This window comes from Andrena cerasifolii, chromosome 2 (assembly GCF_050908995.1).
Source record: "Andrena cerasifolii isolate SP2316 chromosome 2, iyAndCera1_principal, whole genome shotgun sequence".
NCBI lineage: Eukaryota > Metazoa > Arthropoda > Insecta > Hymenoptera > Andrenidae > Andrena > Andrena cerasifolii.
The window spans coordinates 26,176,699-26,199,273 of record NC_135119.1 but is presented as its reverse complement, the minus strand read 5'-3'; the positions used below and the strand labels follow the sequence as shown (position 1 = coordinate 26,199,273).

Here is a 22,575-nt window from a genome sequence, read left to right as displayed (position 1 = left end):
TATAATTTTATAATATTAGAAAAATATATTATTCCTTCTTCTAATATTGAATATTATAATATTATAATTTTATAATATTAAAAATATATATTACTCCTTCTGATAATATTGAAGAAAGATATTACGCCTGCTTGTATTTCTATGAGAAGCTAATAGGCCTTCTTCTAGTACTATGAGAAAGTAGTAGTCCTTCTTTTAGTACTATAAGAAAATAATGGGCAATAAAAACACTTTCTAGGAAAAGTGCCTTCTATTCTTCTTCCATGATTCGTACAACTGATTTTCAGCAAGAATTCAAAGGACTCTCCGGATGTTCCTTAGGAAATAGAATGAAAGTAAGATGTTCCTAGGTTCCTCCACATCCCTGTCCTAGATTGCCCGTGTGCAGATCATTCGGTCGACATTAGTGGAAGCAATGACACGGCCTTAACACGTTCCCAGATACGATACTTGTGTCACGTGGGAATGAAAGGAACGTTTTGTTCATCTTCCACTTAGCTCTCGAGGGCGTCCTCTTTGTCTCTTTGCGGCTCAGTCGCGTTGCCCGAGCCTGTGTGCCCTTCAATTTCTAAATCCGATCCGAACCCGGTCTCCGTCCTCCTTTCAATCAAGATACACGTCTAACAGAATGCTAATAATGCTGACGTTTCAAATTTCAGGTCAGCCTATCAATTTCGATTTTACTGTCGCTGACTGTGTTCTTCCTCCTGCTGGCCGAAATCATCCCGCCCACATCGCTCGTGGTACCGCTTCTCGGTAAATTCGTCCTTTTCACCATGATCCTAGACACCTTCAGGTACAATCAACGATTAACATTTACAAAAAGCCACCCTCGGTCCGTGAACCACTGGGGGAGCAGTAGCTCAACCCTTGAATAGAGCAGATAGCTTGACTGCGCACTGGATTCAGGGTCCATTTAAACCTATAGTCTCATTAATACACCCCTTCGGAGTAAGCTCTTACCTTAAGACTCTGATCTTGGATCAGTGACGCACTTAAGATTTAATATTGGAGCAGCCGAGTTGAAGGGATAAAACTATTTTTAATGCAAATTCAATAAAATTCGTTAGATGATTATAAACATTTATTTAACGAATAAAATTCAGTTTTCCAATTTGGGGGGGTGCCTCCCTCTGGGTGCGCCACTGTCTTAGATGAATTTAGCAACCCTTAAGGTCGTCGCGCATTTTGGCGAAGCGCGACGAATCGAAGAAATTAATAATAATTAATTAATTATCGCCTCGGTCATCGATTATTTATAAACTCTCTTCGCAGCGCCGCGCTTCGCCAAAATGCGCAACGGCTTTAATCCCCTTCGAGAAGTAATATATTCAACTACTTAGAGCGGGTCAAAATGGACCCAGCATCCGTCCGGCGGGGGTTAACCAATAGTATGCAAAGTGCATGTTAAACTAAGGTTACCCGTATCTCAAGTTCAATCGTACGCAGGCATGTTATGCAATGGAGTATAGGAGAAGTGTTTCTTTGCGGTTTAATGGTGACGTCTGGTTTCAGTATATGCGTAACCGTGGTAGTCCTCAATGTTCACTTCCGGTCGCCACAGACGCACGTGATGGCACCGTGGGTCCGTCGTGTTTTTATCCATGTTCTGCCAAGGCTACTGGTGATGCGCAGGTATAATACGTCTTCGAAGAGAACCGATTACGATTCCAGGCAAGATATGATTCTCTACGGGCATTTGGACCGGCCGCCCGGGCCTGGTGCCAAGCAGCATTAGAACGTTCATTAGTGGCCTAGCGCGTGACACGTTCGCGTCACGCTCGTCCCTGCAACCATTAACACAACTGCCAACCATTCTCTGTCCGCTGGGTCGGATCGAACTCGCTGATCTCCGGCTACCGCCAGATCGCCGACTGACAAGCCTCCTGTATATACAGCCTGCTCGTACCTGTTGAACGCTCAACGCCGTTCTTTAGTTAAATGGGTCTTTTTGGTCGGTCCGAAGGGGCATTCACTGAAGAGGCACTTTCGTCGGTGCTTTCAACTTCAACCAACAATAGTAGATCGAAGTTGAATCTCTGTAATCCGGTTCACTGTCCTCGCTGCACAGTAGCAGTGAAAAGATGGCTTGAACTGCGAAGGCTGATAGGAACAGGATGTTGCGTTTTGAATTTTATATTGCATACAGCGAGTGGTTGCTAGAATGTAATGCTTCGAGAGTTTTATTAAATTACTTACGCGGACGTGTGAAGATACGAGTTTTAAAGTTTCGCGCGATCACTACCGTAGGTCCCAGAGGTCTATGTAGTTAAAGCAGGGGTGTCGAACTAGCGGCTCCCGAGCCGCAGTGGCTCCTTCTCCTCATCGCCTGCTCCGTAGAGCCGTAGGAATTTAGCAACGACACTGAAATCATAACTAATATAGCACAGGCCTTTGCCAGCATGAACACACAAATATAAACGTCCAAACAAAACAAACAAGTAAATAAATTTCAGATAACAAAACAAGATACAAAGGAGGATAGTGGAAGGAAGAAGGAATTAAAATACTGTGGTACCAGCGAAAGTTAAATCCACTCAAACACTATATCTATCTATCTAGAGCCGTAGGAGAACGGCCCCCTCCACACCTACTTCACTCTGATGAATTTCTCCTCCGGGAGCCGCACTGAGTGGGGGAACCGGCTGACCCGGGGCCCGACTCGTGCGGCTCTCGGGGTGGAGAAGTTCGACACTCCTGAGTTAAAGGATCAACAGCCCTTGTGCTGTGATAATAGATGTCAAGGATCAACTTCAGTTACTTCTGTTTACCGTAGTAGTAATGTTGGCTGTGTATCCTAATAAATTTCTGGCTAGGGTCTGCGGGAAAGTGTCTCTTTGTACTAAGTGCTCGTTTGGACCAAATAAAAAGACTCAAGTAGTCGAATAAGCTTTCAAAGCGATGAGAGCAAGAAATTCTGTTGACGAGAAAACGTTGAGGATGAGAAGCAAGCGAGAATCAATGGGAGTAATAACTAGTAGCAGAGAGGAGGCATTTCTTTGATTGGTCCAAATGCGGGAAGTCTAAATTCAACTTTATCGATCTTTGAATTCTCACGAGGGCAGGGACTGTAACTTATCGATACCCATTCTCTTCATTAAAGAAGTAGAATCCTGCACCGATCACTGTAAATACTAACACCGATAGTTCGACAATTCCATGTAAACTTTACGCACAGTTCAGCACTATGTCATGGCACTCTGCTTGGACGTTGTAATCACTATTGGAATTTGTAATGTTTCCAGTTAATAATAGGGATTATGGATTGTTACCAACATGCTTGATACCACTGTCTACAATAACTGTATCACCTGTACAAACAAACTTCTATCCGTAATAGCATAAAATGTAGCGTCGCAAACTCGACGGCTAATACCCATTGCTATCAGAGCGCACTTTAATACTTTAATCTCCCCGTATCCTAATGGTATCGGACAAAGAAGTCTTCGCTTTAACAATACTATCGTATCATTGAGTTGCTTGTTCATACAACCGATGTAATTACACTTTCAACCTCCAGAACGTAATCTATTTGACACAATTAAAGCTTCGACAAGCTTTCAATTCACCCACGTGCTGTGAATTGCTTGAAGAATCAGTATATCTTGTTCATAATACTTTGTAGTACGTTAGCGAAGTAGAACACTTAGAAAATTATGAAAGTCAAGAGACAGAGATACATGATGAATTCTACTAATACGATATCTTTCTGCACCCAACTGTGATTACATTTCTGGTGAATTTTTTAATAGGCCGCAGTACCAGATAGACAAACGTAGCATGGGTGGCCATCACGGTCAGCGTGTAATGGTTAGAACGTGCAACGGTCTTGAATTAAGGGATCCATCTATGTTCGTGGAGACCTCGGCGTCGGAGCTGGTTGAATCCTCCGTTCTATTCCCGAGTCTCGATTCGCGGGACGAATTACACCCTCGGTATGAGCAAGTACAGACCATTATCCTATTCTAGGCTTCTTCCAAGCATCCGCACAGACCCACTGCTTGAGACTACAGCAAACTCTAAACATATTCCCACGAAGAACACGTTTCGAATCATTTCCCCTGCGTCCAAGTCCCAGACAACCTACGTCACAAAATTTCACGAGACTGCGGACACTCTGCTGCGAGCTAACGTAATAGGGCTTTCAACTTCAGGGAATTGGAAGCTGTGAATCTGGGAAGCACATGCCGCATTCACGGTTCACCAGCGGCCACTGCTGCTCCTCCACCCCAACTCCCAACCGAGGAGAGCGTCGACGCTCTCTGCAACACGCTTCATCATTGGCACCACTGCCCAGAACTGTACAAGGCCATTGAAGGCATCCGTTTCATTGCTGACCATACGAAGAGAGAAGAGGACTCCACCAGAGTACGTGAGCTCTACCTTTCATAGTCTCTCCGCTGAAGTGACCGGACGTTTCTAATGGAATAGATAAAACAATTAGGAATCACCACTGACTCGGGTTTAAGTTAGGTGGAACACAGATCTCAGCAAGATGTCACGCAGACCAAGTGCGAACCCATCTTTTACCCCTCAACGTCAGACCCCTGAAACAAAAAACTGACCGTGAGGCCCGGGCCCTCGGAACGAAAACCTCCACTGTTTTCCCGGGCGGTATAGGAAATACGGCTTCAAGGTCCGTACGAGATACTGAGGTGGTCGTTGAGGGGTTAACACGCTGCCCTAATAGTTAGAGGAAGTGGAACTTGAGATATGAAACTTTTTCGGAGGCATAATTTATTTATCTATACTATTAGATAAAGAGAGAGCCGATTTTTATGTTCGCGCAAAACTCAAGACCTATTGAACCGATCTTCCTCAAACTTTAACACGTTTTAACGGGGAAAGGTCCCCATTAGTGTACATGATTGGTATTACAGTTAAGACGGGCAAATCACAAATTATGCAAGTTACTATGAACCGAGTTTCTAAAACTGCTTATGTTAACATCAAATAAGTCCATGCTTTCACAATATATATTAGCTACACTACATATGCGGTGTGCAGGGTCCGAGTTGATCAATGAGGAAATATACTGCTAGGGAAGAAAAGTACGTGTGAATCTAAACGATCTCACAGGAGCATAAAAGTTAATCAACTGAAGGAGTTGAGAGCAATTAATACGGCTGTTAATAATCTTAAAAAGGAAAAGCAAGTCGGCCTCAGCTCTCCTAAACTCAAGGGATCGTAGGTTCAAACGATTAAGGATTGAAATATAGTCATGGTCAGTAATTGCCGTGCTTTGGCCTAGCCTATGTGCAGCAAACCTAAGGAAACTATGCTGCACCCTATCAATGAGTTGATTATATTTTGATTGGTAGGGCGACCAAATAACGGATGCATATTCTAAGTGAGGTCTGACTAGGGCGCAGAAACTTGACAAACTTACACGACTCCCATTGTATCGGGCAGAGATTCCAGGAATTTATCTCTGTGATCCTTCGCAGAGTGATGAGTCCTTGACGGAGAGGTGTTTGTTTCAGGTGAAAGAAGATTGGAAGTACGTCGCGATGGTGCTCGACAGGCTATTCCTGTGGATTTTTACACTAGCCGTAGTCGTCGGTACGGCGGGGATCATACTCCAGGCGCCAACGCTGTACGACGATCGCATTCCCATCGACGTGCGACTGTCCGAGATCGCCTCCACCACTGCCAAGCCACACATCATCACAAGCCTCTGAGAGACAATTGTTAACCTTTTCGTTACCTCCACGTACAACGCACGCTCACGTACACACATACATATACACTTGATACACGTACGCCAAGGCGGGGCAAACGGATATAAAACGCGTTCACGTTAACCAGGGACTTTTACGAAGGACAATGCCCGCGTACTGTCAACAATTTCGGTGTACTCGCACTGTGCGCGCGCGCCGTGAAGGATCCGCGTCAACAGGAGTGGCTTCCGGATCACCGATACGCTTTCTCCGAACGGTCCAGTGCACCAGGATTCTTGAAGTACTGCCATCGCTGGAATATTCGCATCGCTTGGGTCGGATTTTATTATCAGTGGGAACCTTACGATTACCTCGAGAATTAGTTGTATTCTTGAACGAACCTCCATTGGTTTCTGACGTGTGATTAATTGTGTCGCAGTGTACTTGAATATATCCAAGCATCCATCGTACATTTCTTTTGCAGTACGATACCGTTTGAATGACATTGAATGTGATAGGGTTTCACGTCCCTGGTGTTAACGACTGAAAGAGTGAAGCCTCAACGAGTCTTCGACTTTTAAATTAAACGATCGATGGCCAACTAATCGCAGAGCCATATGCACACGAATGACCAGAACATAGAGATAACAGGACAAAGTTGAGAATCTCACCTCTCTGAGTGTTAATGAAAAGCTGTACGTGTTTATTCCTTTCTACTTTTAGCTTCCTCGTTAACTTATTTACTTAGTAAATCTCTGTGGCGCCAGGTCTACCTCTGTTCTTCGTTAGCACTCGGAGAGTTCATCGTGATCTCCTAAGGTGCACATGGAAAAAAAAATTGGTTAAAATACAGAGCGGAGGTGATAGAATTTTTCATTGATCAGAGAATGAGGATCGATGCATTTCTTGAGCTCTGGTTGGAGCTATGAATTTCTAGTATATCCTTGTAGTTTCTTTTCTCTCGGACCTGTATTATACCCCTATACTTTCAGATGATTCGACGCTTGTTAATTTCCTGCGCAGAGAATTCATAGCCCCGGAGAGCAAGAAATACGTCCTTACAGAAACACTGGTGGCAAGCGCATCGCAGCTCGTGGTTTTACTATTAATATTGCAGACGAAAGAAAAGCTACAAAGTTTAAAGAAGCAGGTACTAAAACCACAGGAGAGAAGAATTTATTGAAACACATACACAATGTAGAGTTAATACGGAGATCTAAGAGGGTTCAATTTTATGCCACTTGCATTCGCAATACAATTGTGATCCTTCGTGAGGTGAAACTATGAAACGAATTACATTTTGGATCATCCGCAGGGTTGATCGAGAGCATCAAGCATTAAAAAAAAAACAAATGCAATGCTCGATGCGAGGCTGATGAATCCTATTCAGAGATGAGACGATAGCGGAGCTAATGCTTGATCAGCCTTGAGGGGGGGATCATTTATGATCCTTTAAGATGCAACTTTTCCAGTCGAGTCTCGCGTCTCGTTGTACAGGGTGCAAGAAATCTTTAAAATGGGACCGAAGCGTTAATATTCTACATTCTTAGTGCCGATCGAAACTCGAGGTTCAAACGAAGAACGATCAACGACGAGCTGAGTGAAACGTAACGGGGAGAGGATTAATTAGGAAGCACGCCAGAAGAAAGGATCATGATCCACTTAATGTAGATGGCATAGAATTCAACGAAGCCTGTTGCAGACTCAGGAAGAGACAAAACGAAGGAGAATATCGAACCGTTTCCCAGAAACTACATCGAGCCTGTAACAATGGGGCCATATTTTCACAAAATAAAACAAACGAACAAAAAAAGGGAGAAGAAGGGAAGGGAAGGTGCATGTCCTCTCGTTGAAACTACAAATTCTAAATATCTGCATCCACGTGAAAGCGCAGAGTGTGGGATAAGAAAGGGAGTGAGAGATAGAGAGTGAAAGAGAATGAGAGAGTGCGAGCGAGCGAGAGAGAGAGAGAGCGAGAGAGAGAGAGAAAGAGAGAGAAAGAGAAACGGGATTGGGCCTAAGAAAGTTTAACCGACTCAACTTTTATTGCTCATATAAACGTGTATATGTTTGTAATAAGATAAATTTCGTATGTAATTGTATTCGTTCCAGCACCACTGACGAACCGTGAACGTTCATTAGAAATTTTACGCAGCGTGTACGAGGAAAGAAGCGAACTAAGAAAAAAAAAAAAAGTAAATGGCGTAATTGTTTATTGTACGATCGCGTTCCAATAATTTACTGTCTTCCTAAGGTACGAAATTACGATTTACTTTCGACGGGCAGCAATCGCGTGTCTACGACTCGCCGTTGCCCTCGCCAAATGAAAAACAGAGAAAAATGAAAAAAAAAAAGTGGAAAAAGAAGTAGAATTCTGATTGGTAAGTCGCTAGTTAAGTGTATATGTGAGTAGTCAGGATACGTCTTAAAGGCAAAAGCAACAGTCTGCCGCTTGAAAACTCTGTTTTCTTTCGTGATGTTCTTCGGCTGCTGATCGGTAGAGCTCATTGATCAGCCCATCTAATCGATACGTAATTGATCGCAGCCTTCGAAGCCCCTGATTCAGTCGCCTGCGAGCGACAAACTACGAATGTCCATCACAAGTAGGAACGTTTTATCAATTTTGTACACGTGGCTCGGTGAAGCCTAGCAAATGGATTACTCGATGGTATACATTGTTAGAACTGTACTGTTATTAATGGTTGTAACGCGCAGAGGTTTTACTTGGAGCGACGGAGTTAGCGACAGGGCTACGTTTGATGTACGATGGGTCGCAAGTGTTGGAAAGCTTGTAATCAGGAGCTTTAGGGAACAAGATGCGCAGGTTGAGCTGAAACATTTGTAGCATCGTTATGACTACGTAACTGCTGTGTGTGCTGTCAGATCTTCTTTGAGCGATTGTCAATGTAATCTTGACAGTTGCCTCGCTGTAAGCACGACGGTATCCAGAGAATTTCAATCTCCAGTTGCGTGTACTGTTCTATAAAGCCTCCAGCCTCAGAGATCAATGTAAACACACTTGAACGTGATCCCGTTTTAGAGGAGAAAGAAACAAAAGAACAAAGAAACCGGCTTGTCATTTTACACGCGGACCTTGCATCTGTTTCTGTACTTTTCTTTTCTTCCTTTTACGCGCTCGAGGAAGTGTGAAAGTTGCCCGTGTGAATGCGTGAAGAGGTCGTTAATGACAACCGAAAGAAGAAAAGAAGAAAAGAAAAGCTGATTGTACGTTATTACGGAAGTAAGAGCAGTGATAGTTACTCAACGTAAGTTAAAGAAACAGTTTAACGATATACATATATAAATATTATAAATAACCATTACACACACGATAAAAACAATATGGCAAGATATTTTGTGAGTGTGTCTATAAGCTCGATTATAAAACTTACGTAATGGAATAGACAGTTGTCTATCGTTCACGAGATCATCGAGGATGTCGTTCCCGTAGAGGGAGGAGGAATTTTATAAACGGTGTTGAACTTTTAACGGTCGTGTCATTCACATGGAAAGGCCTTATTCAGCACACAGATTCACACGCATTCAGGGAGAAAGGAAGTGTTGCCGTATTAAACGTAGTTTTAATCGTTGCAGCAAGTTAACCGGGTTCTGTGTAGCGCACAATCGATCGGACTTATGATTAATGATTTTTCCATGGACTCAATTCTGTATCGTCACTTTTTACACACAGTTTCGTTTGTTAATAATGATCAGCTGCGTGGAACTGTATGTTTATTTCTCAGACGAACCTTCCAGATACTTTCAGCTCGATACGTTACAGCAGGGTGGTGGTTTTCGTACCGTTTGCCTTCGGACGAGTTTCGAACGAAGCAGTCGCTAACAAGTAAAGGTCGATTTATATTATCCGTTCAGATACGGAACGTTTCGGTTCAGACAAATATTGTTGCGGGTTATTGAATGCGAATGTTTATATGCAGCGTCGCGATCAGTTACAACACGTTACGCTTCGGGCATACGACGATCGACATTCTCGAAAAGAATGTTCTGACTGAAACGATACGTGACTGAAGTTGTCGGAACGTGTTTGAACGGAGGCTTGTATGATATGTATTTAGTTCAGGCAGAATCTGAAACGATGACCCCTATACGAAAGATATATTATTCTGACGCCTGTCGCCTGTCGTTGCCGAATGTGAACTGATAGTATAAATACTACGTCGTTGTTGTCTGAACCGAAACGTTCCGTGTCTGAACTGATAATATAAATCGACCTGAAGAGTTACGAAGAAGCGTAACAGGACTCTCTTTTGTCACTCTTTATTCGGGATCTGGTATTACGCGTTAGTAGCGATGTGTTTATCAAATGGAACGCTGCATTCTTGTTTCGATACCATAAAGCCGGGAATCCACCGGGAAGCTAAGCTATGCGATGCTATGCTATGCCATGTGACGTTTTAAAAAAAATTAGCTTCAATACATTCTTATGGAACCGTTTCCACCAAAAGTTACGTTAAAACGTAGCATCGAATAGCATAGCTTAGCTTCCCGGTGGATTCCCGACTTAAAACTGCAGAGAAGACATGTGTATCATCTAAATAAACTACAGACTAACAAGGAGAGTATCCCAAGTGTCCGCCTCCGATTGCTTTGAATTTTGCATATGTTTTAGAAGATCGAAAAATAAGAAGCAGGTGTTTTTTTATTTTGGCCTGTTTGCATCTTTGGCGGGTGAAACCACCCCACAATGTTATAAGATTTTCAGCTGCTCGTCTCCAATTGCTTCGGCCAAAATAAAAGGACACTTCTTTCTTATTTTTCTGCCTTCAAAAGCATATCCAAAAACCAAAGCAATCGGAGACGAACACCTGAAAATCTTATAACTTTGAGGGATGGTTGCACCCCCTAAATATAAAAACGGGGCGCTATAAAAAACACGTATATCTTATTTTTCGATCCTCTAAAACATATCCGAAATTCAAAGCAATCAGAAGCGGACACCTGGGATACTCTCCTTGTAAGGGACACATGTGATCTTACGTTATTAAAAGCCTCGATATTTTTGAATCGTTGAAGCAACAACACGAAAGAATCCTCAGAGAAACTAAATCAGTTAATCGATAAGAAATGAAAGATAAGTCCTGTTACATTTTCTAACTTTTTTGATGCTTGTTTCGAGAAACCTTGTAACTCCTATTCGCGAGAAAGAGAGAATAGCATGTAATTCTTTAATTATGGCAAGGATTGACGTACATTTACAGATCTGTGAGAAAATAGAGGATCTCCCTGCGTTCAGACATCGTCACAAAAGTACAGTCGCTTGGATAATTTTAATATTATGTCGAATCGGATGTAATGTATTATGCATTTGTATAATACAACATTTTACGTATAAGTTTCCAAACCGAATGTTTTAACGATCTTCAGAAATACGATACTATCGAAGCGTGTACGCTGCCAGCGTTGTATTGAATACACAATTTTATTCGTAATAACATTCATTTATAATACTTTTCATTGAACTGTATAACATCGTGGAACAATTCAGCCTAAATACATGTACTATATTTTATCGACACAGTCCAGAATGATCGGAAATAAAACTTTATATATCTAGGAACAGCGTGTTCTTGCAGTTCTTTGCGCTTATAAATGCAAGAGTCCACTTAAACAGAATAAATCTCCATCGCAGTTGCTCAATTAATCTGTTCAAGTACTGCAGCCGCGAGGCATCGAGTATGCGAATGAAACATAAAACTGTTTTAAATTCGACGTAAGGTTCACAATTTTGAGTAACAGCATGTATAGGCAATAAGTCATTTGAGTATATCGCAGGAACTGTCAACAATTTATACACTTTTGGTCCTTCCTTCGCGACACTTAATACGAAGCAAGTTTCCAACGCAGATTACGTTAATAATCATTCTGTTCCTTGCTCACATCTTCGGCTGCATCTGCTTGAAAGAATTCTTTGTCCGTGGAGTCTAGCGTCGATTCAGAATCGTTCCGCTTCGCTTGTCGAATTCTTTTGATCTTTTTCTTAATAGCCATCGCACCTGGTTTTAATTTCAAAATTGTTACCGACGTCAGCAGAGTCGCATAATCTGGCGTTCACAATCGAATATACATACAAAGCATAGTCTGCCACAGTTCAGTTTTCCTCGATGCTCTGTTAACCAGTTTCTTCAACGAATCCCTATGTCGTCTTTGTATCCCAGCGAGTTCAATTGCTTCCCGAGTTGGTGGCGGGAATAAACAAATTTCAAGCCAGTATGTCGCTTTCGCACATCCTAAAAGCCTCAGCCACACCTATGCGTTAAAGCTTACGGTAAGTGAGATGTGCTTCGAAGAAGCGCGACGAGATATTGTGATATAGAAATGAATTATTCAACAATATTACAGAATCTATACATTCCGCGATAAACCACAGCCATAAACCGAGCTCTGCTCTCATATAATTTGTCTTTTCTGGCCATAACATCAATTTAGGCACAAACAGTATGTATAAATACACCCTGGAAGAAACATTTATTAGAGAAATACTTTGGAGATTTGGGTGGCTAATAACGTACTAACCAGCTGAAACAATGAATGCAGAACAATAATTTGGGCAGCAGCTTCCTTCCACTGAAGTGAGATACGCACAACAGAACTCTGCAAGTATTTATCAGAATGGTGTCGACTGCCTTGTAAAATAAGAAAACGCTCACTACTGTGCACCATCTGTAAAAAGAAGACTATGTTACGGAGCACAAGTTGCCACCTTCAGCTTTGCTGCTTTATCTTTTAGAGAGTAACAGAGAAGATAGTCGCGAATGATCAAGCCCAGTGTTAAGATATGAATGGTGGAGCGTGGCGATAGATTCGCATTAAATTAAAAGCTGCTTTACTTTTCCTGATACGGATTCATGATGAACGATGCAAATAGTAAGTTTGCCAAGCCCCTCGTCCAAGCGCCACGACAGAAAATCTCTACTCCCGCCTGGTGAAAATAAAAGCTTTTATGCAGAATGACGCCCAGCTCCTCGTGAGTCACACTCTGTCCGCCGGAGAAGAAGTCTAGGGTCTTGATCGAGGGCGACTTTAGATAACAAATGCTACCGAAGCAAAATCCACAATTCCACACAGCCTCTGTTATTCTACTCCGCTGCATCAATGGCACGCGCATACGTCGAAGCAGCGACTGTGTTAATAAATGAAAGGAATAGTATCAGATGTGAGGCTTGTTACCGTTTATCCGCGTTTTTTTTTTGTAAATAACCCAGAAGAAACAGAATTAACGAGTCCATTAATTAACGTAATAAGGTAACATAGAAGCCTGCGATGGGAATTCTGTGGGACTTACGTCAAGGCACTTTTCATACGCAAGATACAATACAACCCAGAATAGGATTAAGTGTCCGAGAAGTACGTCAGATTTCTTTACTTTCGTGTCGCTCAGTGGCTGTATGTTAAACGTCTCTCTGTCCCACAAGCTTGAGACCATTGGCGTGAACTGCGAAACATCTAGGAAAGTATGCAGGCCAATGGCCCAACTATTTGCAACCTCTTCCAACATATTTCCAGTCTTTCGAGCTCAGTCTTTGTTTCAATATAAACTCTTGGATTTACGTAACTTTTAACGGTAGCACAACTAAATGTCGCCCAAATATCGAATTAGTCAGTGACAATGGAAGAATCGTGGATAGATTGATAAAAATTCGCATTCCCTTCCGTGATACCTCCGGCTGCACGCACTGCACCACAGAGTAAATGCACTTTTATTGAACAGCGCAACTCCATCTGAGAGCAGTGGCCCAACTTCATATTGAAATTTCTGGTTCGTGTCCAGACTAAAGAGAAATAGAATCATAAACCCGGGAATCCACCTGAAAGCTGGAAATCCAACTGAAAGCTAAGCTATGCTATGCTGAAGCCGGAAATCCAACGGAAAGCTAAGCTATGCTATGCTATTCTATGCTTTGTTAAAGCCGGAAATCCAACGGAAAGCTAAGCTATGCTATGCTATTCTATGCTTTGTTAAAGCCGGAAATCCAACGGAAAGCTAAGCTATGCTATGCTAAAGCCGGAAATCCAACTGAAAGCTAAGTTATACTATGCTAAGTGATGCTATGCTAAAGCCGGAAATCCAACTGGAAGCTAAGTTATGCCATGCTATGTTATAGCATAGCCTAGCTTCGCTTCCAGGTGGATTCCCGACTCAAATATTCATCATGCATAATTGTAATTATGAGTTCAGCGGAAGTCAAAACAGTTCGTTTATACGGAGGTCAGGAGACTAGACTGTGAACATATTTACGAAGCTTATGCTACTTTGTTTACAATAAAAGAGAACACGCAACTTTTCCTGTATAGTATGTACCTTTATTGTGTAGTTAACATACACATTAAGCTATCATAAAGTTTGACAAACTATTTTTTTTTGTATCTTAAACGTAACACGCAATACTAATGTTATCTCATACAAAGCGAATTCTTTCTGATTCAAGGTCTCGATCACCTTTATTCTCACTAGTGAATCATTAATACGAAATTATTGCGCTTGGACGTTTGCAATGTCATACATTTATGTTCCGGTCGGTGTACCGGAAACGTGTTTCACCATCGAATGAAAAAATATTTGCAGAAATTATACTAACGTGTATAAATAATCTAAGTGACATTTAAAAATTGACAACTGATCGGGTGCACGAAGAATAATTCTCATGCTTCATCATATTACCCAGCAATGACCGGGCTTGAAAATTGCCTTGATCATCGATTAAAGCTATTTAGATAGTCTTAATACAAAACTGATCGCGACAATTTTAATACGTTACAAAGTTAGGATAACTTGTGTAACAGGGCCAGTCGCTCGATACCACCATCTTGATTCACGCCAATATTATTATCTGTAGAGAAAAATAGATTATTATTGTAGTACGTTACAGCACGACGATCATACATTTGAGAAATCAAAGGTCACCTTCGAATCTCCGAAGCGCCTCTCCCCTTAGAAAGGTTTTTAATCCATCATCGAAAAATTCATCGGAAACATTACTTTAATTCATCTTTCTCTACAGATAATATCAAGCGACCCACCCTGCGCGGAGTCCCATATGGAGTCACAGTTCCATCGTCGAACATTAATTGCAACAACATTCACGTCACAGTGGGTAATGTCCTGAAGCAATTATTGATCATAATACTTATAAAGAGCAGCGAATGCACTACGTTCTACATAGTATTACGCATACTATGCTTGCATATTCGCGGACTACAAGGTAAATCATAATCTAGCCACAACATACGATGTCGTGAATCGAGAGACGTACAAGTAAAAATCATCGTGCTTGATGTGGGCATTATAAAAAATGCGTTTGGTATACGTCACTCACATTTACACTCGTAGGAAAGCTTTAGGTACATACGATAAGATCGAAAGTAATGGTAATCAAACCTATACATACATCCTCTTTAGTTACCTGCTGCAATGCGCAGCCGGAGGCCTCGCGAGCCTGGCGTCGATCCTCGCACGCACTGCCGTGGTCCATGAAGGTGGATTAAAAGAAATATCCGCGGCTTTATCCTTCCCCGATCGCGAAAGATAAAACCGTCCAGCGACAAAAAGATTATTCAAAATCTTCGATCGTTCAAACTAATGTAACAATTATCTCCGTCCTCCAGTCCAATATTACAATCTATATTTACTGACACGACCAAATGTAATATACATATATATATATATCTCTCTCTATTGTACGGATGAAGAAGATTCAATTAAACGATCGGATGATTCTTTACACTAACTGGTTGGAGGTGGCGGAGGAGGTGGTTGCGCAAGTAACGTAGGCAACGTGTTGAGATCGATGCCAGGCGGAGCTGGGGTTTGTTGCTGAGGAGGTGGTGGGACGGGGGCAGCAGGCGGCCATCCACCCATTTGCTGCGGTTGCCATCCTGGGAATCCTGGCGGTGGAGCTGTGCCAGGTGGAGGCGGACGCATCGGTCCTTGTTGCCCCTGTTGCCACGGCGGGATACCCATGCCAGGTGGTGGGATCTGGGTCGGCGGCATTTGTCCAGGTGGCGGTGGCTGATTGTTCCCAGCCATCCAGGGCATCAACGGTGGGATATTCGGCTGAGACGTGGAGCCGGGAGGCGGCGGAGGCGGCTGCATTACGCCTGGAGGAGGGGGCATGCTGACTGGAGGCTGCCACTGCATGTTCATGCCGTTCATGTTGTTCACCTCCCCTTGGCTCCACGGCGGTGGAGCCATTCCTGGCGGAGGCATCATTGGGCCACCCTGCATCATTTGCGGTGGAGGGTGTGCTGGTGCCGCCATCAAAGCGCGAGGTGCTTGTTGCCTGGAAAAAGAGGGTAACGGAAGTTTATAGCTATGGAGAGACGGAGGGCTTTTAATAAATAGGAATGAAATTTACCTATCGAAGAGGCCAGGGTAATTAGGATTCGGGTTCGGTTGACGCTGCTGCCCGCTTTTGGATCTGTCAGGTGGCGGGCCTTCACCCAACTCAGCCATAAGGGACATGTATTCTTCGTCTATCTTAGCTTTGTCGCCGCCTGGTCCCATTCCTCCCATTCCAGCTGCGGCCGGTCCACCTTGACCAGGTCTTTTGGATCTGCAATCGCGAGCAATGTGACCTGCTCCGCCGCAACTCGAACATACTATGTTATTCGTCACGTTGGGCTTGTCCGGGCACTGCAATAATTAAGAAGGTAGAGCGGAGTTCTTTCTTTTAACCTGGCCTTAGGAAGAATGGAGTATTAATTCATGAAAACGATGTACTAACCAGCCACGATTTGTGATCCGAGGCGCCGCAATTAGTGCAACGTGGGCCATCATTCTCGCGCAATGTTCCGTTCAATAAAGCCAATTCCCTAAGCTGATTGCGTCGCAAATCGTTCTGTCCTTCGGGTACTTCTACACCTTGTCGTATAATTTCATGAATCTGTTGAAAAATTAGTATCTTTTATAGAATTCGTTTATGTATATTCAGTCATTCGATTGCCGTAAACGAGACGTACTCTTTCGACAGCCTTCTTCACAGCGTCTAAGTTATTAGCGGTAATATACGCGTGCAGAGGTTCATCTTCTCCAGGCAAAGGTTGCCCATCTTTCCTCCCAACTTTCCCTTCTTTCACAGAGCCTTTACCACGGATTATAATCTTAGCCCCGGTTTCCTTCTCCATTGCTGCAATATTGAAGAACCGTTTACACGTTTGCGCAAGATTCGCGTAATTACAGTCGAAGGTAGGTAAGTAGTGTTCCTTCTCGAGAATGCATTCTCGAGAAATTTTATAATTGCTTATTTCTCATTTCTCGAGAAATACTATAATTTCTCGAGAATTCTCAAGAAATATGATCTCATTTCTGATTTCTCGAGAAACAAAAAATATGAAGAAATCAGGAACACTATAGGTAAGTGTACTTACACTTCAGAGTATTTCCACGCGGGCCAATTAGCAAGCCAACGAAGTTAATGTCCGGGTGCTCCTCTTGAGGAATCATCACTTTATCATGAACTCGTATTATTGGAGGCCTGAAATTAATAAGTATTACAGTTTATACGCGCTTCGAAACGTACACAAATCATTTATCTAAATAGAAAGAAGGGAGATTTACTTGTAATCTGGCGGAGGTTTGAATTCCGGGTTAATTTTGAGAATCTTCTGTATAAGATTGTGACGTTCTTCCTCCAATTTACGTCTAGTACGATACTCTCTTGTATTCAACCGTTTACCATCGCTACTGTATATGGGTTCTGGGGACGGTGATCTGTAAAACAAAAAGATAAGCTTCCGTCAAGATACAAAGTTTGCGTCAAGATGGTACTAGCGTACAAGCAACCTGATCCTACTATATACGATCGTGTGATTGAGGAAAGAACTGCTGATTATTAGCAGGCAAATTAGAAATTGGGATCGACTTCTCGGAATTATTAGACTTTAGTCGTTTCTTTCGTCGATGTATACTTATTAAAAGGTGAGATACGTTCTGACCTTGTTGGAAGGAGAATATCCTCCGCGAAGTAGCATTTCAAGCAAATATCGCCCTTTACGGAAAGAAACGAAACAGAACTTAAACGATCTACCAAGTATACTTGTATATAGGCGTTCGATCTTTTTTTAATCAAGAGGTGGGTAATTCATTGAGAACAGAAATTGTTAGATTCGAATAATTGCTACTTATACTTAAGGGGGACGTTTGATAGTTCTGAATTCAGTTGGGCAATGCTAAAAAAAAAGTGATGAAATGATTTGTCCAGATAACTAAAGAACAAAGTTGTCAGCCGATAGTACGATACGCTGTAATTATTTAAAGAAGATTGATTTTTTTCAAAGCTTTCCCAACGGTGCCAAGGTATCGAAACAAAGGATAAAAAATTATATAGCGTTAAATGTAGCATTGCTATAAGTCTATTCAGTAGGCAACCACTGGAAGACTGCGCGTTTGTGCACGGCAGATATCGGTATGATGTCAGCTGCTAAGAGATAGATCCTGTGATTATTAGGAAACAATTTTTTTGGGTTAGTTCATAACAGCTTGTATATCTTACTATACTGTATAATACTAATGAAACACAATGATATAAAATAATGGTTCCAGCTAAAATCAGAAAAGTTAAACCTATTGGAGTAAATTAATTTATTAGAGAAATTAACGTGTATTTATTTAAGAGTTGCACCTGAAAGTAACGTAAGATTGATCTTTATAATATTATGCTTATTACATTAGCAACTATAAACTTTATCGATTTTCATTGCTTTCCTGAAATCTGCTCATTAAAATTGTAATTAAAGGGGGGGCAGAAGTCTATTGCAGTCGATCAACGATAAGATATTCCTGCGGCATTATGATATTAAACAATAGTTTCGATGTGCCGTGCGAGTCACGGCGGCCTAATCGAAGAGAGTGTATATCAAGGTGCCCCATGCATGAATTTTCATTATTCTATCGGGCATTGGCAAGTTCAAAGTAATCTGTTGTTACAGAAAACGATAATCAGGCATAGCCTATTAACTTGTGCGAAACAGTCTGCATAGGAACACCTTAGAATTTCCCTACATGTGCAAGAATATTTAACTATTTAAGAGATATATATTGACTAGGATACCCACTGTATGTTAAACACTGCTACTATAGCTACCCTTCGATTTAGATATCTCATTGCATCGAACGTTACAAAACGTACAGCGTACACTATTATTTCTGTTCAAAGTATCTACAAGTGAAATTTCAAAGCGTTGTCCGATCCAAATTAAAAATACTTAGTTCCGTAACGTTCGATTATTGACGCTGGCGTGCATCCCATTTATTGCCCCCAAACGATCAACATCGGCCAGTAAATAGTTTGGTTTCGTAGCAGTGTTTAATGAAAATGAATTAGTAAAAGAAATTGATTAGGGCAAACCAATATTATCAAAATTCATCTTCTGTGCTGCGTGGAGGCTTTAATGAAGCCCGATCTTTTCAAAGAGGCATCGGTATCCCGCACTAATTGTATTGGAGCCATATCATAAGGCCCCTGTATTTACGGGCTGCTGAATGGTCAGTAGATAGGTATTGTAGATATGTAATGGTCATTTTTGGTATGTAAGTTTCGTTCAAACCTTTCCTCAGGATTAAGTGGTATTCCAAGATCTCCAGTGCGTAGCTTCCTGCTGATTTCCTCGATCTGCAGCTGAACTGTAAACCAACGGGTTAGAGGGGGCGGAAACCCCAACAGTTAGATATTGCCAATTTGCCATAACCATATACATTCTATAATGTAAGCATGTCTTAAAACTGTAGGGTAATCGCTTATGTTTAATGCTTTGCAAATTCCTGAGGTAAAAGCTCCAGTAAATTTCACGTATCTCTTTGACTTTTCGTACCGCCGCAAGATTACGTCTTTGTGCGGGCATTTAATAAGGCATTATGTACACGTAACTACGCCCTTTGTAAATGTCCGAGAAACGAAATCGGAAAAGACTTGACACAACGAGCGAAGGTAAGCTACGAACTCCGATAATCCGGTATTCATTATTCAGCGAAATTGGCAATCCCCATTGCCAAGCTCGCTTGTTCGAAAATATTTGGAAGGTCGATTACCTCTGGCAACTGTAAATTTTTCAACGGTATATACATACTTACATCTTTTACAATACTACAAATTAAGTTTCAGATACTCATACGCAGAAGCATGATTCTTAAATCACTTCCTGCCCATGTATATATATGTATATATATATATCCATATATACACAACATAATTAATCCGAAATAGCCAAGGGACGAGAAGAATAAACTTACATAGGTAAGCCTTCTCCTGTTCAGGAGTCAGGTTTGTTGGCAGAACAGTAGGCATGCCCGGTATAAAAGTTTTGTCATGTTCGCTACCGCCCCATCTAGTTTTCCTCCTCTTCTTACGCTCCTCTTTCGTCTCTTTTTCCTGCTTACCGTCACCTGAAACAATTTTAATTTACTCACCTATGCCCCACCACAAACTATGACTACACCTCATATTGCTAATTATTTAGAAGTTTTTGATCCTCACCGATTTCGATGAGTTTTGGATACATTATCGGGGACATGATTCTGAACAACTTTTTCTTATACATGTAATCGCCACTTGAACTTTGTTTCCGAGATATTCGCGAAAAACTTCTTTTGACTTATTCCGATTCAACGCATTCCACTTTCCAACTTGTCCCGGGTATTAGTATTGGTTGGGGCTAGATTAATACGGGAGGCGCGTAAAGCATGAGAGCGAACCGATACGAGTTGGAGTCCTGACAGACATCCGGGAGTTTCTCGTTCAAATCTCTGAACTCACATCGGTTCGCTAGCATGTTTTACGTGCCCCCCGCAGTAATCTAACCCTAACCAATACTAATACCCGGGACAAGTTGGAAAGTGGAATGCGTTGCATCCGAATAAATCAACAGAAGTTTTTCGGAAATATCTCGAAAACGAAGGTCGTGCGGCGGTAACATGTATAGGAAAAAGTTGTTCGGAATCTTGATCTTCTAAATAATTACCCGAAATATTTACAGAAACAAGCCGTTTGCTAACATATGACTCCGAAAAATACTAATCGGAACCTCCGTCTGTGCACCACCCGTTTACTCAAATCGTCCCGCGACGGTGCTCGCGTACACGCGCAGTTGATAAGGATCGAAAACAATACGAGCAAATCTGCCAGGCAAAGGAGATTTGCTCGAAATAACATGCTACTCCAATTAGCCAGTGTCTATTGTGTACGCGAGAATACCGACATGCAAGAATTGTTGAGTGTACACGCCGTGGTACATTGGAGCGTGCGGTGGAGCGAATTGTGTACGCGAAATCAGGTCGCGCGGTACGGACACCGATATCGACGGCTCGAAACGGAGCCGCCGCGGAAATAAGGAAATACGTACATTCCGCCTCGCGTTTCCTGGCGTTGCTCGTCGTGGAATTTGGTGAATTCGGGTTCATCTGCGTTCCATTCGCAATCGCGGCGCTTACTGCGGCGGCTGCTGCGGCCGCAGCGGCCGCGGCTGCCGCCGCGTTCGCAGACGCAGCATTCTGCTGCGCGTTTTGCAAGTAGCTGGGATTCAGCAGCGACGTGAAATTCCGTGACTGATTCATGACGCAGAGCTCGCTGGCGGACGCTAGACACGTCGATGCAGCCGCCCGTTCACCAGCTGGCAAACGATACTCCGCCGCCGAGAGTCAAGAACTTTTCACACCACAAAAATGGCGATGCTCGACTGACGGATACTCTCGCCTCTTCGACGGGCTTACCGGAGCCGGATGCTGACTTTCCGAACGAAATTAGTGCGGCAGATTCTCGCCAGACGGCGTCCCGATGTGTTTTGGAACGCCGCGATGGATGGGGAATCGGCAGGAACAGTTTGGATATTTGAATTTTAAAACGGAGTATTCGCTTTTTGGCATTGGCGGGTTTGGTGCTGTGCGAGGGGGAAGTATTGCTTCAGGTGTTTGGGAGTATTAAGTGGTGATGAAAGTCTGAAATAGAAAACAAGTACCATCTAGCGATGAATATGTAAATTAAGGAGATATGTTTTGTCACCGACTAGGTATGGTATAGATATGTTTGAGAGATGCATATATCACTTTCGTGTCGCACGCGACGTTATCGATTCGGAATAGAATATCATCACAACGCCACTAGTATTTAGAATTAATATTAAATATAGCGAGATTACAAGTGTTTTCAGTAAATAAGCTCGATTTGTACTTTTCAATAAAAGCTCAACGTAAAGGCTGGAACAGACAGTAAGAGTAGTCAGTAATTTAGTAATTTACCATTGTTTTACTAAACTACTTGACTAAATTTTAGTGTTCACACACGAAAAATTACTAAATTATTCGCTACCCGCTACTCGACTAGGGTCGATTTTCTCGAAAATGAAACACGATATGAATAAAAGTTACTCTTCCTTTTCGATTTATAACAAGTGAATAAGTCGAGGAAAAGGAATAATATTTTTTGTTATTGCGCATCATTTTCGAGAAAATCGACTTTGAAATTCTTGACGATGCGTCCAGTCGCGAATGGGGAAAACCTAACTTAATGAAAATCACGGGCGATTTGGGCGTAAGTGGAATTTGCCGTAAATTACTCGACGTGTCTGAACCAGCCTTTGCTCCTACAACAAGTGTTCACAAAGCATAATTTCGTATCTCACCCAATAACTTCATATCCTCCAGTTTCCAAAGATCGACCAAAACCTATCTAATGAACACCAACAACGAACCAATCACCGTACTCCGGCAAAGTACAACAAACGCGTATTCGCCCAAATGCCAGTCAATCCCATTGATTCGCATCCCCCATTGGCCGATTACCGCAGGTGGTCACTTACCCTCGCAACCGTATCTCGTTCAACTATTGGCCCCGAATATCCCGTGCGGCTGTTGAAAATACCGATACTCCGGATTCATAAATTCATTTAATCATTTCCCATCAGTGCG

General features: G+C 42.3%; 3 protein-coding genes and 2 long non-coding RNA genes across 8 annotated transcripts in view; 2 read left to right on the top strand and 3 right to left on the bottom strand.

Annotated features, from left to right (window-relative positions):
- Positions 1-6,217, top strand: part of Nachra3 (nicotinic acetylcholine receptor alpha3 subunit) — a 128,544-nt gene extending 122,327 nt beyond the window's left edge. For 2 of the 4 annotated variants that reach the window (XM_076830976.1, XM_076830973.1), the window contains 5 exons: positions 660-796; positions 1,516-1,674; positions 3,753-3,935; positions 4,155-4,368; positions 5,484-6,217. In XM_076830976.1, coding sequence (XP_076687091.1) covers positions 660-796; positions 1,516-1,674; positions 3,753-3,935; positions 4,155-4,368; positions 5,484-5,681 — 891 coding nt within the window. In that variant the 3' untranslated portion in view covers positions 5,682-6,217. The remainder of the gene's footprint in view (positions 1-659; positions 797-1,515; positions 1,675-3,752; positions 3,936-4,154; positions 4,369-5,483) is intronic. The other 2 variants (XM_076830974.1, XM_076830975.1) reach the window with 2 other exon arrangements.
- Positions 1-11,035, top strand: part of LOC143378914 (uncharacterized) — a 92,950-nt gene extending 81,915 nt beyond the window's left edge. The window contains exon 2 of the long non-coding RNA XR_013088385.1: positions 10,020-11,035. This is a non-coding gene — a long non-coding RNA (uncharacterized LOC143378914). The remainder of the gene's footprint in view (positions 1-10,019) is intronic.
- Positions 1,915-5,524, bottom strand: LOC143378911 (uncharacterized). The gene is made up of 3 exons (XR_013088382.1): positions 5,390-5,524; positions 2,200-2,364; positions 1,915-2,103 (listed from the first exon to the last, which is right to left on the bottom strand). It is a non-coding gene; the product is annotated as an uncharacterized LOC143378911 (long non-coding RNA).
- A 46-nt stretch (positions 11,036-11,081) lies between the features above and the next one.
- LOC143378897 (uncharacterized) lies at positions 11,082-13,475 on the bottom strand. The gene is made up of 6 exons (XM_076831005.1): positions 12,964-13,475; positions 12,509-12,801; positions 12,195-12,341; positions 12,019-12,133; positions 11,750-11,927; positions 11,082-11,674 (listed from the first exon to the last, which is right to left on the bottom strand). Exons 1-6 carry the CDS (start codon positions 13,174-13,176, stop codon positions 11,532-11,534), a joined length of 1,089 nt encoding a protein of 362 aa, XP_076687120.1. The 5' UTR covers positions 13,177-13,475; the 3' UTR covers positions 11,082-11,531.
- Positions 13,476-13,960: 485 nt separating this feature from the next.
- Sf1 (splicing factor 1) lies at positions 13,961-21,387 on the bottom strand. Its single transcript, XM_076830449.1, has 9 exons — positions 21,015-21,387; positions 19,906-20,058; positions 19,224-19,299; positions 17,236-17,388; positions 17,046-17,152; positions 16,638-16,804; positions 16,403-16,561; positions 16,034-16,311; positions 13,961-15,958 (listed from the first exon to the last, which is right to left on the bottom strand). Exons 1-9 carry the CDS (start codon positions 21,223-21,225, stop codon positions 15,403-15,405), a joined length of 1,860 nt encoding a protein of 619 aa, XP_076686564.1. The 5' UTR covers positions 21,226-21,387; the 3' UTR covers positions 13,961-15,402.
- Between the last annotated feature and the right edge of the window lie 1,188 nt (positions 21,388-22,575).

Coding starts and splice junctions, on each gene's coding strand:
- LOC143378897 (XM_076831005.1), bottom strand. CDS start 13,176: ATGTTGGAAGAGGTTGCAAATAGTTGGGCCATTGGCCTGCATACTTTC. Junction 12,342..12,508: donor ATGAATCCGTATCAGGAAAA/GTAAAGCAGCTT, acceptor TTCTTTTTACAG/ATGGTGCACAGTAGTGAGCG. Junction 11,675..11,749: donor ACTGTGGCAGACTATGCTTT/GTATGTATATTC, acceptor AATTAAAACCAG/GTGCGATGGCTATTAAGAAA.
- Sf1 (XM_076830449.1), bottom strand. CDS start 21,225: ATGAATCAGTCACGGAATTTCACGTCGCTGCTGAATCCCAGCTACTTG. Junction 19,300..19,905: donor ACAGGAGAAGGCTTACCTAT/GTAAGTTTATTC, acceptor GTTGGTTTACAG/TTCAGCTGCAGATCGAGGAA. Junction 16,562..16,637: donor TGAAGAAGGCTGTCGAAAGA/GTACGTCTCGTT, acceptor ATTTTTCAACAG/ATTCATGAAATTATACGACA.